The following is a 17,919-nucleotide window of genomic DNA, read 5'->3' as shown; positions in this document are numbered from 1 at the left end:
AGGCAGAATCTCATCTTAAATTGTTTTATTTGTTTATACATTCGTCAAATATAGAAATAAATGCTAATGCTCTTGGTATAATGTTAAGTCAATAAGTAAGAGACAACATTGCAAAGTGGGTTCTCCACTATGTAAAAACTATATATGCATAGGTGAAAATGCTAATAGTGGTTGTATTTGAGAGAATAGATAACGGTCTTTTTTCTGCTTTTCTATATTTTGTAAAAACTTAAAATGGCTCATCAATTATTCCTGTAATAACAAAGATTCTATTCAGATATACTTTAATACCCCAAAGGGAAAATCCACTTAAGTATTTTCATGAAAATTACATATACAGCTTCAATAAAAATTGATGATGATATAATATGGACAATTTTGAAAATAAGATATTTTATGAATACTAGAGATATCAAGTTCAACCACTCAATAAGTACAATACAGATGAAAGTATATTATAATAAATTTCTTACACAATAAAATATCTGCATGATCAAAAATGCATTCAGTTTCTGAAAATCATACACTTATAACAAGGAATATTTGATACATTTAGAAGCACAGCACAAATGTAAAATAATTGGGGCAGCCTCTTGGGGTTTGTTGTAATAGAATTTAACCTATATTTAGGCTCAAAAAACACTGTCAGCTTGTTCAAAGTCATAGATTGGAATTAATGGAGGAATGTATTAATGTTTACACAGATGTAGTAGAAACATATGTTCTATAGCAGCGCTATGCAAACTTAGGTTCTGTGGAACCGTTATTGGGCAAGAAGTCTTGGATGTCACCTGAGGAAAGAGTTCAGTGGTTAGAGATGCTAGGTAAACCCCAGGGTACAGAATTCAATATGCCTCATCATTGCTTGACTTCTTGGAGCCTCAAATATATTGATTTTCACTGTGAATCTCCAAGAGGGGTGTGCAATATGTGGCATTTGCTCAAAGCATTTAACCAGAAAATCTCCCCCCTCCCCCAAAGGACGCTTCACATTGGGATATTCAGTGTCACAGGCATGCAAAGACTTTATCTTTTCAACTTTTATTTTTGAACCCACGAAGCAGAGTTCGTCTCTCTCTATTGTCACAAAAGCGGTGTTTTATGAATTTGAAACACAGGTACAGATCACAGTAAACCATTTAATGAGTCATGTCACATGGAACCGAAGCCTAGTTTCCACTCATTCCGTCATTCCCTTGCAGAAGCTGGGCTCTGATGAGACACCAGAAGGCCAGAAGGGACTTGTGAGCTTCATGACACGTTCCATGCTTTGATGTCCTTTATAAAATGGCTTAGGAATGACATGCAATTCTAAGACTCACCCCTCCCATCCCCCAACACACATACGCACGCCCTTTGCTGGCATGCGAAGCGTGCTTAGAAAGGGAAAGAAAAACTCAAACCACAAAACCCCACATTCCTTTTGAGGGCTGTATGTGTATACACCCTGGACCTTTGACCCTCTTTCCCTGCTGAACAGGGGTTTTCGAGGCTTTAAGTCAGGAGTCCTAGACTGTTAAGATGCCACTTTACCAGGCCCCAGCCTTATGGTTTCAGCGTTTCCCTTCTTGGGGGCTCTGTTTCTTCATCTGTAAAATGGGGCTAATGAGCCCTGGTCCTGTCTAACCTCCTAGGATTGTAGTAAGGATAAAACAGAATAAAAATGATATGAAAAGTTGGAAATGTGAGGCTTCGTTACACTATTACAAGTGGAAACAATCCACTTTCTGTTTGTGAGGTGGTGGGTAGAGTGAGAAAAAACAGAGGACAGGCTGGAAAACCTAGTGAATGTTCCCCAAAGACTCCCAAACTTCTCTCAGCCCCGCTAGTCCCTTCACTACTTATTCAGCCAATCTTTGTCTTCTTACCAGACACAGGGCCTCCATTCACTCTAAAGATAATGAAAGCAGGAAAAGACAGGACACAGGAAATAAAGTGTGTATAGAACACCATCCATAGCCTTTTTTTTTTTTTTTTTTTTTATTTATTTTTGGCTGCATTGGGTCTTCGTTGCTGCGCACGGGCTTTCTCTAGTTGCGGTGAGCGGGGGCTACTCTTCCTTGTGGTGCGCGGACTTCTCATTGCGGTGGCTTCTCTTGTTGCTGCGCACGGGCTCTAGGCGCGTGGGCTTCAGTAGTTGTGGCTCTCGGGCTCTAGAGCACAGGCTCAGTAGTTGTGGCACCTGGGCTCAGTAGTTGTGGCTCGTGGGCTCTAGAGTGCAGGCTCAGAAGTTGTGGCACATGGGCTTAGTTGTTCCGCGGCAAATGGGATCTTCCCGGACCAGGGCTCAAACCCGGGTCCCCTGCATTGGCAGGCGGATTCTTAACCATTGCGCCACCAGGGAAGTCCCATAGCCTTTTTTTTTTTTTTTCCAATTCTGATAAAATGTTTATACCACTGAAAAATACATTCAGATGAGCACTTTATTTAAAAATCATATGCCAAAAAGAAAAAAGGCATATGGTTAGAAGTATCTGAAACAGCCATAAAAACTGAAGAAACAAGAAAAGAGTTCAATAGCAATTCACCACACCTCTGAATCTGGGGAAAATTGCCATTAATTACAAGGCAGACAGAACTGGATTCAGAAGTCCATCAAAATGGCAGAGAGAGTAGGAAGACCTGGCATTGCATAATGTAGATTCCAAGTGGTTGTTTAAAGTTTCTAGTTACAAAAATGAAAAACATAGAAGTACATAGTGTGTGTGTGTGTGTGTGTGTGTGTGTGTGTGTGTGTGTGTATGGCTATTTCTATAATTTTGGAATGGTGAAAGCCTTTCTAAGAATGACTCAAAGACAGAAACCATAAAGAAAAACATTGATTTGATTTATTTTTCTATGTAAAATTAAAAATTTTTATGTATTAAAAAACCATAAACATCTCATACATGGCTAGTGGGATTTTTAAATGATGCAGCCACTTTGGAAAATAGTCTGGCAGTTCCTCAAAATGTTAAACATAGAGTTATCATATGACCCAGAAATTCCACTCCTAGGTATATACCCAAGATAAATGAAAATATATGTCTGCACAAAAACTTGTTACATACAAACTTGTACTTTATAATAGCTATAAAGTAGAAACAACCCACTTGGCTATCAACTGATAAATAAAAATTTGGTCTACCATACCATACAATGGAGTATTATTCCACCATAAAAAGGAATGAAGTACTGACACCTGCTACAACATGGATAAGCCCTGAAAACATGCTGATGTATACTAAAAGCCACCAAATTGTATACTTGAAAAGAGTGAGTTTTATGGTATGTGAGGTTTTTTTTTATCAGTAAAGCTGTTATTTAAAAAACAAACGTAATGGCAAAGCTAATGACAAATGAAAAAAATTGTACCATTTCACATAGATGGGTAATATCTATAATACACAAGTGGTGCTTATATAAAAATTAGAAAATAAATAGGCCATTAAAAATCGGCAAAAGCTAAGATATGCATTTCACAGGAAAAACAGCACAAAAGGGGAATAAGCATTTTAATGTTTATGCTCGTTTTGAAATTTCGATGTTACTGTGGTTTTAGACCTGCTGCTAGATGTTATCATGTAGTATGTTAATAATAAAACTCATATTTTACTATGTCATATTCTGAGAAAGGGTCCTCAAGCTTTATCAGAACGCCAGTGTGTCTGTGGCTCAAAAAGAGTTAGGAATCCCTGAACTACAGGAAACAGGTAAAATAAAGTATGGCATGTCTGTATAATGAAATGCTACATAGCCATTAAAGTTGATTTTGTAGGTGGGATGTAGAGCAATTGGAACTCTCATACACTGCAGGAGAGAGTGTAAATTGGTGCAGCCATTTTGGAGACTTTTTTTTTTTCTGCTAATGCTGAATATATGCATATCTATGACCTAGCAGTTGCACTCCTAAGCATATATGCAACAGAAATGTATACATATGTTCACCAAAAGACATCTACTGAATGTTCATAGCATCTATATCAGCCAAAACCTGAAAACAACCCCCATGTCCCTCAACAGCAGAATGGATAAATAAATTGTGATATATTTATACAAAGGAATACTATATGGCAGTTAAGTGTGAATGAAATGTTGCTATATGCAATGACACGAATTAATCTCATTCATATACTGTTGAGTGAAAGTATACAGACATAAGAATAAATACTGTATAATTCTATTATCAGTATATAAATACTGTGTAAAGTTCAAAAAGCAGGCAAAACTCATTAGAAATTAGAAGTCAGGATAGTGGCTTCTTTTGCAGGAGAGGAGACAGTGACGAGGAGAAGGTCCAAAAGGTTTTTTGGAATGCTGGTAATGATCTATTGTTTTATATTGGTACTGGATATAAAAGTAGATTCAATTTATGAAAACACTTTGAACTTTACACTTACAATTTTTGCATATTTTGGTTTTTATGTTCTACTTGAATCAAAGGTTGCTTAAAAAATGACACTGTAGAAAAATTTCAATAACATGGAAAGATATTCCTGTCATGTTATATTAAAATATAGGTTAATACAGGTACAAATTGTGTATAGAGTATGCTACCATTTTTTTTCCTTAAGGATCATCACGCATATATGCTTGTAAACGCATAACGTATCTCCAGGAGAATATACAAGTAAATGATACGAGTAATTGCTTCTAGAGAGGGGGGACAGGGAGAGAGATTTATTTTTCACTTTATGACCTTTTGTACCTTTTGAAGTTTTACTTATGTACCTATATTGCCAATTTAATGCATAAATAAATTAATGATAATGCAGATTATGATTTCATTTTTGTGAAAATAAAGGTCTGGCACTGCCCACATCAAAATGATAACCGTGTTTACCTCTGGGTGATGAGATTATGGATGATTTTTCTTTATTTTTCACCATATCTGTATTTTCTCAGTCTTCTAATGTGAACATGTGTTTTTTTTTTGGCTGTGCCATGTGGCTTGCAGGATCTCAGTTCCCCTACAGTGAAAGCCCGGAATCCTAACCACTAGGCCACCAGAGAACTCCCAACAAGTATTTCTTTTGAGAATGAGAAAGTCATTAAACTTATTTTTTTGTTTGTTTGTTTTTTTTTCGGCCATGCCACGCGGCTTGTGGGATCTTAGTTCCCCGACCAGGGGTTGAACCCAGGCCCACAGCAGTGAAAACACTGAGTCTTAAACACTGGGCCACCAGGGAATTCCCTAAACTTGTTTTTACAATTTAGTTTTTATCAGTGTTATCGAAATATAATTGCATACAATAAAATGCAGTGATTTTATGTGTACAGTTCAGAGTTTCACAAAGGTGCACCCATCTCATCATCACTCAGTCAAGACAGAGTTTCCACCCCCTAGGAAGTTCCTCCCTGTCCCTTTGCAGACAACCTTTCCCTCTCCTAAGGAAGCAGCCATTGATCTAATTTCTAGCACCATAGCTTAGTTTTGTCTTCTACAGAAGGTCGTAGAAATGGGATTATACAGTATGTGATCTCTTGTGTCTGACTTCTTTCACCCAACATGATGATTTGAGATTGATTTATGTTTTGTGTGTATCAATAATTCATTATAATTTTTTTAAAGGAAGAGCGATGTCCTAAGCACTTACTGCTTTCTGATCTGTAGACTGAGACCCCATCCACGCAGAAAACAATCCTCCACAGCCTCTCGAGGCACGTCTGCCGCTGCGTGCCTGCTGCTGGCTGAGATCTTCCCGCCTCCACGTCCTGGGAGGAGAGGCAGCAGTCCCCCCCTCCCCCGCGGCAGCGCCAGTCTCAGGTGAGAGCCACCCTGCTCGTCGCCATTGTTCTGCGAGTGACAGCCTCCGGGGCAAATGGAAAGCCTTCAACGTGAAGGCTGTCAACTGCAGACAAGAATTCCTTTCTTTGTCAGGCTGGGTGGTCTCTGGGGCTTCGGCATCAACCTGCACAAAAGATGATAAGCATCGTGTGTGCTTGCAGAAAAACCTCGCCACCACCCAACGACTCTAAACCGCACTCCTTTGTAAGGCCAGGATTAGCCCAGACGAGGCTCCCCGTGACTGTGTACAAACCATCAAATCCCAGCCCCAGGAGGGCATCCAGGGGTCGTTTAGTCCATTCCCCCCATCGCGACCCTGACCACCTGCATGCTTCATGAAATATATTTGTCCAAGAATCTTAGTCATAGACATCTAGAAGGTCACTTAGAGATTACGGTTTGACCCTCTCGGGCTTCAAAAAGGGGTCCAGACTTTCCCAAGGTCACACAACACAAGGACAAGAACCCACGTCCTGGAAGCCTTCCTCTCTGGGGTGCTCTTTCCATTACTCCAAGGTGCTTTTGTTATTAAATGAACCCCCTGCCCAATAGTACAATGTAAAATGTAATTTCTAACTTTCCAATGTAAAAGTGTGTGTGTGTGTGTGTGTGTGTGTGTGTATCTATCTCCTGCAGCCTTCGCGTAGGAAAAGGTTTTCTTGCACCTGTGGTGAGTACACCGGGCCGGGTTCATTTATGGAGTAGTTTGGTGCCCTCTACTGGTTACCAGTTATGGCAGCAACAACAGCTACCCCTTACCTGTGCCTACTGTGCAGGACATTCAACGTGTGCCATTACTGCTAATTTTGAATCCAAAGAACAGGCCTGTAGACTAGGCAGTTTTATCTGTATTTTATAGATGAGGAAGTAGGGGCTCTTAGACATTAGATGTTCTGCCCAAAGTGGCTGAGCCTGGATTCAAACCCAGCCTTGTGGGACCCCAAGTTCCTTCCACACTTCCATGTCAATGCCACTTGTCACAATCCTGACGCTGTGTGTAGGACTTTCCCCTTAAAACGACTTCTACCCACCTCAAAATCTGCCAGGAATTGAGTGTTAATGCCCCTGTTTACACAATGGGGAGGCCTGGGCTGGGACATCAGTGACTTGCCCAGGGTCCAGATCCAGTAAACCCTGTGCTCCTGTTCAATGCCAAGCTACTGCCCAGGAGAGCCACACACAAGGTCCACAAGGGAACTTCTTCCTGGGGCGGCAGCCTTCATCCAGGAGAGGGATTGGGAGACCATGTTCCCACCCAGGGGACCTCCCTCTATTCTAGGCCCCAAGGGACTCAGAGATAAAGAAAACACGTATTCAACTTGTGGGGGACTCCCATCCACTGGATTCAACAGATGCTGTGAAACTGGGCCCCTGGTGTATGTGTGTAAATGAGTGAATGAATGGATGGAGTGGCTGAGAGGTGAAGGTTAGGACTAATGGCAGAGGCTGTGCAGGTTGGGGGGTGGTTGGCCCAGTGTACTGTAAAGGGGTTGATTTCAGTTTAATTTGAAGAGCCCATTCCTATCAGTCACAGCAGTCCACAGACAGAGATGGCTGAATTCGTGGGCTTGGGCTCCAATCCGTGGATATGCAAGCAGAGTTAAGAAGACCACAGAAGAGACGTTGTAGAGGGATTTCAAGCCTGTATGATATTTTCTAAACATCAGCATCAAGATTTAGAAGTTGGAAGATTTCACATAAAAATCCCAATTTTTAGCTCTTCTTTAACAAAGTAGAAGGCCTGGCTTCACTGGGCCTGCTGCAGTCCTGTCACAGCTGTCCTCTCGGTTCCCTATTGTCGCCCCAGCAACAAGGATGACTGGGATGCCATTTCTTATTGCACCTGTGCTGTTGTTTCTCTTATTGCAAAAACAAAAACATCTTTTAGTTCTTTCTGAAAAGAGGAAAAATTTAAAAACCAAGTCATTTGTTTTAAGAAAAATAGTGTACAACATATTTGTCTGTGGAAGTGAAGAAATTTCTATACATTTAAAAGGCAAGTGCTCAACTGGCTCCATTGGTTTTCATTACTAGCTTGGACCCCATGACAGCTTGAATTTGCTGCCCTATAGGGTCTTTCGTGTCTTCTCATCCCTGCTGTGTGGACCTCAGGTCAGACTTTCACCGTCTTGCCACTTGGGTCTTCAGCTCCTGAGATGAGGGGCCACTGGAGCCGGCCATGAGTGTAGTCCTGGGTCTTGTGGTCTGAGATAGGAGGAAATCCTGCCCAGTGAGGCTGCTATGAACTTCCAGTTAAGTGAGATGATAAAGGCCTGGCAGACCACATCGATGCCTCTGCCCAGGGAAACCCTTTGGAGATGTAGTGCCTTGATCACGACTTTTCTGAATTGGCCTCCCTCCCAACACTTTTTTCCCAGCCCTTCCCTCTCCATCCTGGCCACATGGACAGTGCTCTGATTCTTGGAGTATTGTCCAGAAGTGGGCACCAGCTTCAGATGTGGTCTGAACAGCTCAAATCAGCAGGACAAACGTCTCCCTCAGTTCAGACACCCTGCTCTTATTCTTGTCACCTCAGATCACATCATCTCTTTTCATCAGTCACATCACATGTTGGTCGCCACTGAGTTTGTAAGACACCGAGACCTTCAGATTATTTTTTCAGGAACCCTTCTCAAGAGAGTTCTACCCCTGCCTTAACTGAAAATCATAGACAGTGAATGTTGAACATGGTCCTGGAGATCATCTAATGTCACCTCCCACATATGCAGAAAGAGACCACTTCATCAGACACCCTGACAAAATTGTTGAACTGAAATGAGGAAGTTCACACTAACACACTTAGTACTGTTTTACCCACAGCTCCACTCCTCCAGGAATAGATCTTGATTTTGTAAAACAAACAAACAAAAAACCCCAAACACATTAATCACCCTTTCTAGCTTAATGTCCTTCATAAGTTTGATTAGTACAATTTCTATATTTTCAGGTAGGTTAGTATCACATATTAGATATTCTGCTTACCAGAGTAACTCATTACCATTGTAGAAGACTTAGAAAATACAAAAAGCATAAGGAAGACAATTAAAAACTCTAGGATATCTACAGTACATAAAGAACACTTACAATTCAACAATAAAAAGGCAAATAATCCAATTTTAAAACAGGCAAAGGGCTTGAATAGACATTTCTCCAAAGAAGATATACAAATGGCCAATATGCACATGAAAAGATGCTCAACATAATTAATCTTTAAGGAAATACAAATCAAAACCACGATGAGAAACCACTTCATATCCACTAGGATGTTATAGTAAAAAAGAAGATAATAAATATTGGCAAAGATGTGGAGAAATTGAAACCCTTATACATTGCTGGTAGGAATATGAAATAATGCAGTCACTTTGGAAAAACAGTCTGGCGATCCCTCAGACTAGTAAACATAGAATTACCGTATGACTGAGCAGTTCCACTCCTAGGTGTCTACTCAAGAGAAGTGGTAACACATAACCACAGAAAAACTTGTAAACGGGCATTCATAGTATCATTATTCATCATAGCCGAAAAGTGGAAACAACTCAATGTCTATCAGCTGATGAATGGATTAAATGAAATGTGGTATATCCATAAAATGGAATGTTATTTGGCAATTAAAAAGTGAAATATTGGTACATGCTGCAACATAGATGAACCTTGAAGACGTTGTGCTAGGTGAAAGAAGCCAGACACAAAAGGTCACATATTGTATGATTCCATTCATATGAAATGTCCAGAACAGTCAAATTTATGGAGACAGAAAACAAATTGGTGGTTGCTTAGGACTGAGAGGGTTTGAGAGGACACGGGGAGTGACTGCTAATGGGTGTGGCACTTGTTTCTGGGGTGAGGAGAATGCTCTAAAACAGATGGTGGTGATAGCTGCCTAACTCTGTGAAAACACTGAAAATGATTTGATTGCACACTTTAAATGGGTAAATTGTATGGTATGTGAATTAAATCTTAATAAAACTGTACGACACTGCCTTTTGTGAGTGCTTTGTGGAACCTCTCTGAGATGTGTTCTGCCTGACTCATGGTGGATGCAGTGTCTCTCAGCAGCCTTGGCTGGATAGGTGTCCACCTTGGGCTGGCTCCTCTGATGGTCCCTGGATGCAGAGGGATTCTGCCTTAAGAAGCTGAAGTGCATCTTGTATCATCCAGGGGAAATAAGGCAGCTGCATGATTATAATACAGGGTGCAAGGTTGGAAGATGGGGGTGCTTGGGAGATGGAGGTGGAGGGAATGGAGTAGCCTCAGAGAAGGGAAGAGGTTACTTCTAGCTGAAACATTGGGAAAAGGCTTCAAGGAGAGGGGAATAGTATTCTTTCAGATAAGATTGTGACAGATGGTGATGGATGTGATCAGGAAGAATCCAGATTAGACTTGAAGCTCCTTGAGAGGAGGACCATTAATTCATTGCTGTATTCCTGGTCCTCAGCACAGGACCTGGCTTGGAACACGGTGTCATGGTGTCATAAAGTTGCTGACTGAATGAATATACAAATGAAAGAATGAGTGAGTGTATGAACAAAAGAATTGCAGGGAGAGAAATAGTTCAGAAGCAAGAGGAATGCAGGACTGGCCTAGAAGATAGACCAGATTGGTTAAAGCATAAAATTCAATGAGGATTCACGGAAGGTAAGTCCCTGCAAAAGGCAGCTGAAACCAGGTGATGGGGATTAGCTATAGACTTGGGGTCAAATGACTTTTGAGCAAATGGTTAAAGCTGTACTTTTTTTTCTTTTTTTTGCCGTGCTACACAGCTTCTGGGATCTTAGTTCCCTGATCAGGGGTTGAACCCGGGCCTTCGGCAGTGAAAGCGCACAGTGTCCTAACCACTGGACTGCCAGGGAATTCCTTAAAGTTGTACTTTTGAAAGATGTGGTAAGGCCAAGTGGAAGATGGGTCAGAAGGGGTCAGCCTGGAGGCTGGGAGACCAGCTTAGAGGCTGGTCAGGCAAAAGATGATGGGGGCTAAACTAGGCCAGTAGTAGTGGGACCAGAGAAGGGATGGAAGCCAGAGACATTCAGCCAATTTCCAAGCATTATAAAAACTGTAAAAGCAAGTGCATCTGGTGACAGTTCACCTATTCAACAGAACTCCAACTATTAGAGGAAGTACTTGCCAATAAAAAAGTTGGAATAAAAGTTGCAACCACACTTTTTATAAAGGTAATTGAAAGGAAAACAAAAACCCCAATTGGGGATAGTAAGAAAACAGGGAACCACAAAACTATGACCCCATTATGTAAATTGGAGTTCATCCATATAATGAATGAGCCCTGGACCACATTCATCTTCCCTTGGCCCTATCTAAGACTGGCAATAATAACTCTCAGACCAGGCTTCAGACAAAGACAGCCCAGTCTGTTTCAAACCACTTGGTTAGCACGTAAGGTATTACAAGGATCTGGTTTCTGATCCCAGCTCTGCATTAACTCAGGCAGAACAAGTACTAGTGGAGAAGTAAGAGGAAGACATTCTAACTTCCAGACTTACGAGTTTAGTGGTTGAGAATATTGATACTGGGGCTGGGCTGTGCCTGGTTGAACTCAGCTCTGTCACCTTGACCCTGAACAAGTTATTTAACATCTCTGTGCCTTAGTTATCTCATCTATAAACTGGCACTAGTGAATATACTCATTGAGTAGTTATGAAAATTAGATTAATTAATAAATTTTAAATGCTTAAAAACACCTACTATATTATATACTAAGCACCATGTAAGTGTTTACTATTATTATTATTATTGCAAAAAACACTGGCCAAAGCTAGACAACAATGGAGCAGGCTGTTCTGAAGTAGAGTGTTCCCTGTCACCACAGGTATAGAAGCAGAGCTGAGGTGGTTGTCAGGTTCAGCTTTGGACATTGAGTTTTCGGTGCTGGTGAGACATCCGACTAGGTTTATTCAGTATTATTCTATTTATTTAATTCCACAAACATTTAATGAGCAGCTACTCTGTGCCAGACATTGTGCTGGCGATACTGGGATGAACCAGATGGTCCCAGCTCTCGAGGACCTGATAATCTAGTTAAGGACGGCAGGTAGGTATCACCTCTGGTGTGGAAGAGCCACAACATCAGCACACACGAGGTTCATAGGAGCCTGAGGAAGGAGACAGGGCAAGTTTCCTGGAAGACGTGGTAAGAAGCAAGGTCCCTTGGGCCACATTCAGGACCTGGGGAATGCAGAGTCGGGAAGATCTGCCCTTGCTGGTCAGTGGGTGACTGGATTTTGGCCTCCAGTGCTGATAATCATTTTTCCTAGGTCCTGTCCTTAGTTGAATGTTTGGACCCTCCTACTTCTTATTGCTTCTGGAAAGAAAATTTTTGTGAGTCTTTAAGATGTTTTCTAAATCCCTTTGCACACACATTTTATTGATCAAGGTTCCAATATGATGTTTTTGCCTCAATCCCTTTATCTTTTGGTTCAGGGAGGTTGAAATCTAAGTTCTTCCGGAAGGAGCGTCAGTCACAGCCAAAAGAGACTGCATTTCCTGGTTACTAAATCAATACAGCTTAGGTCTACGGGATCGGGCTAATTTCTGTGTTGCTGCATCCTCGTCCCAGTCAGTTCTCCCCCTTGGCATGCTCCTTACCACAGATGTTCTCCTATTGTGAATTTATGCCAACGATGTTCAAAGTAACCACATTAAGGGGGTAAAGCCCCAGGAATCAGGGGAAAAATGAAAGTAAAAAAGAAAGCCACACACATGTACTATTTACTAGATAATAAAGACAAATATGTTCACATCCTGTCATCTCAGGCATGAATAACCCCAGAAATGCTCTCAGAGAGGAGGCCCTGTCAGGAAACACTGCCAAGTTTCTCATTCCCCATCCTGGCTTCCATTCTTACCTGCCTGCTCTTTTTCAGCCTCCATTAAGGGCTTTCAGTTCTTCCTGTGCTTTGTTAATTACCCCTCTTTCAGCCAGGATCACAGTTGGTCTGGGAGGTGAGAGGTACAAAGCAGGAAGACAGATGTAGTCGCAGGTTTTTCCCGACACTGTGAATGGGAAGAGGCAAGAACACATCCACTGGTCTGTTCTCCTTGCCTGTTTTCCTTTTGTGCCCCCACCAAGATGACTCATGCCCCTGTGCTCCAGGCAAGCCCTGCAGCCTCTGTCACTGTGTGGGATGCACAGATCAGGGCATGTACTCCTCTTTTCTCTAAAGGAGGAGTCTCAGTTTACCTTGGTTGAGGCCTCAGCTAACAATTCAGACCCAATTACACGAAACTTGCTAACAAAGGTCAGGAAGCCCAAGGAGAGGGAGTTACGGTAAAAGGAAATCCAACAGTTTGTCAAGAGTTAACAAAATACCAGGGCTGGTGCAGCATCTGAGCTATGGTCCATGTCCTTCAATATTCAAGCTTGGAATGCTTTTCTGGGGAGGAGTTTCTAGTGGCTAATTATTGTCAAAATTTACATTGGGGGAGAACTGTTACCTTGTCCTATGGAAATATTGCACAGCCTTAGATGCTCCTAGAGCTGTGTAGAGTCTAGAGGGGTCATTTAAGGGTGCTGGCTCTCAAAGTTTGCTGCCCATTAGAATCATGGGGGTGGGGGAGAGGTTGCTTTATAAAATCCTAATGCCCAGATCCCACCTCTGACCAATGATATCAAACTCTGTTTGTGGTTTTTAAACTCCCCAGGTGCTTCCAACGTGCAGCCAAGTTTGAGAACCTGTGGGCCAGACCCTTACTATTGGATCTGTCGTTCGTGGAGCTGCAGCCCCATCAGGGAGCTCATTAGAGATGCGTATTCTCGAGTCCCACCATGGACCTACTGAATGAGAATGCTCATTTTAACAAGATCACCATGTGACTTGTATGTGCATTACAATTTGAGAAGCAGTTACTTTTCTTCAAACATTGGGCAGTTGGCAACAATGGGCCCAAATTCTGTCTACCCACTGGAGCTGTGCAGTAGCTTTTCCCTTAGCGGGGCCCTCACACTCCAGTTTGCCAGAGCCCCACACCTGGATGGATTCATTAACTTCCGTTACCTGCCTGGGCCCAGTTAGAATTGGAATTTTTAAAAACCTTACTATAAAATAAAATTTACCATTAGTAACACATAGTACATTCACAATGTTGTGAAGCCGTTACAACAGAACATTTTCATTACCCCAAAAGGAAGTCCCATACTTATTAAGCAGTCGCTTCTCATTTCCCTCTCCCCTCAGTCCCTGGCAACCACTAATCTGCTTTTTTGTTACTATGGGTTTGCTTATTTCAAATGTTTCATATAAAAGAAATGTATAATGTTTTCTTTTCTTTTTTTAAAAATAAATAAATTTATTTATTTATTTTGGGCTGTGTTGGGTCTTCGTTGCTGTGAGCAGGTTTTCCCTAATTGTGGCGAGCAGGGGCTACTCTTCGTTGCGGTGCGCAGGCTTCTCATTGCAGTGGCTTCTCTTGTCAAGGAGCACAGGCTGTAGGTGCGGGGGCTTCAGTAGTTGTGACACGTGGGCTCTAATGCGCAGGCTCAGTAGTTGTGGCGCACAGGCTTAGTTGCTCTGCGGCATGTGGAATCTTCCAGGACCAGGGATCAAACCCGTGTCCCCTGCATTTGCAGGCGGATTCTTAACCACTGCGCCACCAGGGAGTCCCTATAATGTTTTCAAGGTTCATCCATGTTGTAGCATGTGTCAGTACTTCCTTTTTATGGCTGAATTATATTCCTTGTTTGGATATGTCACACTTTGTTTATCCATTCATCATTTGATGGACATTTGGGTAGTTTCAGTCTTTTGGCTATTGTGAATAGTGCTGCTATGAACATTTGTATGCAAGTTTTTGTTTGAACACCTGTTTTCAACCTTTGAGGACTTGAATTCTACCTGGGAGTGAAATTGATGACTTATATGGTAATTCTATATGTTTAACTTTTTGGAGAATAGCCAAACTGTTTGCCATGGGCAGCATTGTTTTACATTCCCACTAGCAATGTATGAGGATTCCAATTTCTCCACATCCTTGCCAACATTTGTTATTTTCTGGGGTTTTTTTTTTTCCTCTTAATTCTGGTCATAGTAATGGGTGTGAAATGGTATCGCACTTCACTTTTGATCTGATACTTTTCATTTGCATTTCACTAATGATGAATTCTTTTCATGTGCTTGTTTGGCCACTTGTACATCTTCTTTAGAAAAATATCTATTGAAGTTTTTAGCTCATTTAAAAACTGTTATTTGCCTTTTTGTTATTTAGTTGTAAGAGTTCCCTTTTCAGATACAGGTATCCCTCGCTTTTCAAGTCGCTTTATCTCAATTTGCTTTTACGAAAGACCTTCATTAGTACCTGTTTTTGCTAACAGAAAGAAATGTGAAGAGGATTTCCGCTTTCAGGAAAAAAGGGGGAAAGCAAAAATAGTGTTTGAGTTTGTTTTGCATGAGGCAGTATAGAGGCAGCGCGCTTTGAGAGAATGACACCACCAAGCTCCTTCCCGGGGAACTGCCTTCAGCATCTTATCATCCAGCTGCCATAGCTTTCAACTGTGTCTGTGAGCATCTGTGCGTTATCTCGATTTATTTTGTGCAGGTGCATTCGTTAGCAAGATGTGTCCTAAGGTAATTGCTTCTTTGCTTTATGCCATTTTGGCTTAGAAAAGGTTTCTTAGGAATGCTCTACTCTTGGATAGGGAACATGGAAACCTGTATATGATTTCCAAATATTTTCTCCCATTCTGTGAGTTGTCTTTTCATTTTCTTGACAGTGTCCTTTGATGAACAAAAGTTTTCAATTTTGATGAAGTTAAATTTCTCTAATTTTTTCTTTTCTTGCTCGTGCTTTAGGTGTCGTATAGAATTTGAGATTTTATCACCTGGACAAGATCAATGGATGGGGAGCAAGAAGAATCTGAGGAGAAAGGGAGTAGGGATGGCTTGAGGTCTCTGTCTCCAGTTCAACTAGAAGAGCTCAGCATTTCTCTGCTTTATATAAGGTCCTCCAGTTTAAATATACATGTATTTGATAGATTAGAACCACTAGTTTGTGCTTGTCAAACTTTTATCATTGAATATTAGTGGGAAACCTCAGTGTGCCAGCTTGCTCTAAAAACTAGTCCCAAATGGTATATGTAGTAATTAGAACTTAATGTTTTCTGGCTTCAGTTAAATTTTATTAGTAATAAAGAAAAAGCATACATTTTTAGAAAATCATGCAGTGTTTCTTCTGCTTCATTTGCCACACGTTTGGGAAGTCAGGATTTGGCCCAAATCCAAACCCACTGTCTACCTGGTGGCAGCTCATCCACACTGAAGAAATATTCCAAGGAAAAGACAGCCAAGCTCAAGCATACCAGCCTTGGGAACCTGGTGCTGCATTTGCCTGATGTCACAGCAAGTGAGAGTTTAAACCCAGGCGCTCTCATTTCGAATCTAAGACACTGTCCCCCTAGGCCAGGTGTTGTAAGTAGTCAGACCAATCATCTATTGATCTCTCTTGATTGGCACTACTATTACTACTAGCTGCCATTTTATTTTATTATTTCATTTTACATTTTTTGGCTGTGCTGCTGGCATGCGGGATCTTAGTTCCCCAACCAGGTTTGGAACTCGCGCCCCCTGCATTGGAAGCACGGAGTCTTAACCTCTGGACTGCAAGGGAAGTCCTGCCATCATTTTTGAAAGCTTTCTATGTGCCAGGCATTGTGCTGAAAGGCTACATCTAATCTTCCCAACAATCATGAAAGTGGTTCCGTAATTATCCTCATTTTACTACTGAAGAAACTGAACTCAGGTTAAATAACTTGCTGAAGTCACGCAGATGGCAAGTGTCAGAGATAGGATTTAACCCAAGTCTGACTCCAAAGTCCATATTCTGAACCACCAAGCGAAACTATTATTTCAAAGATGACCAGGTCTTAATCACCGATCTCTGCCACGGCCCCCCCCCCGGGTTAAAGCCAGCCAGTAGTCCCCGGGCCGACGCGTGCGCAGACTCCGCCCGCCGCCCCTCCCTTTCTCACGTACTTCTCAAATTGCGCAGGCGCTCTCCTTGTCGGAGGCTGAGCCGTGGAGCAGGCGCGGAGGCGGATCAGGCGCGGAGGCGGTGCCGGCGGGGCCTTGGGCACGCTTCGGGGCGCCAATGAGCGTGCGCGGGGCTAGAGCCACAGTCCTTGGGGGAGCACGGAGATGGCGGCCGCCGGGGGAGCTTCGTCTGAGCCGGCGGTTTCAGAACAGCCGGCGGAGCTGTCTGCCTCGGTGCGGGCGAGCATTGAGCGGAAGCGGCAGCGGGCGCTGATGCTGCGCCAGGCCCGGCTGGCGGCCCGGCCTTACCCGGCGACGGCGGCTGCGGCTACCGGAGGTTTGGGCCCGGGCGGCGCCTGCCCCTTCTCTTTCCTTGCGGACCTGGGGCAGCGTCTTGGGTGTGGCGTGCACTCCCTTCGCGTTTCCGCGCAGACCCTCCCGCAGTCCCAGGTGCGGGGGGTGGGGGTGGGGGTGGGGGTGGGATCCGCTCAGCGGGCCTTGTCAGAGCGGGCTGTCCGAGACCACAGGGCGACTCCTGACTCCCAGCCCTGGCCTTTCCTCCCTGCTCCTGGGCGGTCCTTAGCTTGGGAATGCAGCCGCCCTCGCCGTCGGGAAATGCCAGCCAGTGCCTCAGCTCTCCCTTTCTGCTCTCTTCCTGCAGCTTTCACCGGTCCCAGGGGTGGTTTTGGTGTAAAGCTTTTAGACCTTGTAACACATTTAACTAGTGGTCCTGCACCAGCTTCCCTCAGTCATCCATTTACCACAGGGTGATTGAGTGCATATTCCGTAACCCGCACACTGCTTGCTCCCGCTGCTGCCTTCGTGGGGCTAACAGAGTGGCACCTGTTGTGCTTCACGTTTTTCAAATTGGCTGATTTGATTCTCACAGCTAACCTGTGAGAAAATAATTAGGACAGGGTTTGGTATCCCTGTTTTACTGAGGTGGTAACTGAGGATCAGAAAAGGAAAGGGGGGTTTGCTCAGGTCCATCCCAGTAAGTGCAAAGGCTAATCAGGACTAGAACTCGGGTCATCTGACCCTGGGTTCGGGGCCTTTCCTTGCTCACCAGCTGCCTCTGCTATACTAGGCATGTCTCTCTCTCTCATAAGAAGAAAGGCTGTTACTCTTGTTTGGATTTCATCTTTCCCTTTTCTTAGCCCGTGGCGGCTTATTTGTCTC

General features: G+C 42.9%; 2 protein-coding genes across 5 annotated transcripts in view; both read left to right on the top strand.

Moving 5' to 3' along the window:
* Positions 1 to 15,927, top strand: part of LOC309634268 (uncharacterized protein) — a 145,050-nt gene extending 129,123 nt beyond the window's left edge. Inside the window, exon 8 of the mRNA XM_082404249.1 lies at positions 15,565 to 15,927. Coding sequence (XP_082260375.1) covers positions 15,565 to 15,575 — 11 coding nt within the window. The 3' untranslated portion in view covers positions 15,576 to 15,927. The remainder of the gene's footprint in view (positions 1 to 15,564) is intronic.
* A 923-nt stretch (positions 15,928 to 16,850) lies between these two features.
* The window catches only part of XPA (XPA, DNA damage recognition and repair factor), a 39,132-nt gene continuing 38,063 nt past the window's right edge, over positions 16,851 to 17,919 (top strand). For 2 of the 4 annotated variants that reach the window (XR_014247906.1, XM_082404202.1), the window contains exon 1: positions 16,871 to 17,077. Coding sequence is in view for 1 of the 4 variants with exons in the window: in XM_082404202.1 (XP_082260328.1) it covers positions 16,906 to 17,077 (172 nt within the window). In the remaining 3 variants the exon portion in view is untranslated. Of the gene's footprint in view, positions 17,191 to 17,919 lie in introns of all 4 variants that reach the window. The other 2 variants (XM_082404203.1, XM_082404204.1) reach the window with 2 other exon arrangements.

Source organism: Balaenoptera borealis (genome assembly GCF_965194805.1).
Source record: "Balaenoptera borealis genome assembly, chromosome: 8".
Lineage (NCBI taxonomy): Eukaryota > Metazoa > Chordata > Mammalia > Artiodactyla > Balaenopteridae > Balaenoptera > Balaenoptera borealis.
Note: the sequence above shows the minus strand (reverse complement) of the source record. Positions and strands in the feature narration are given on the sequence as shown.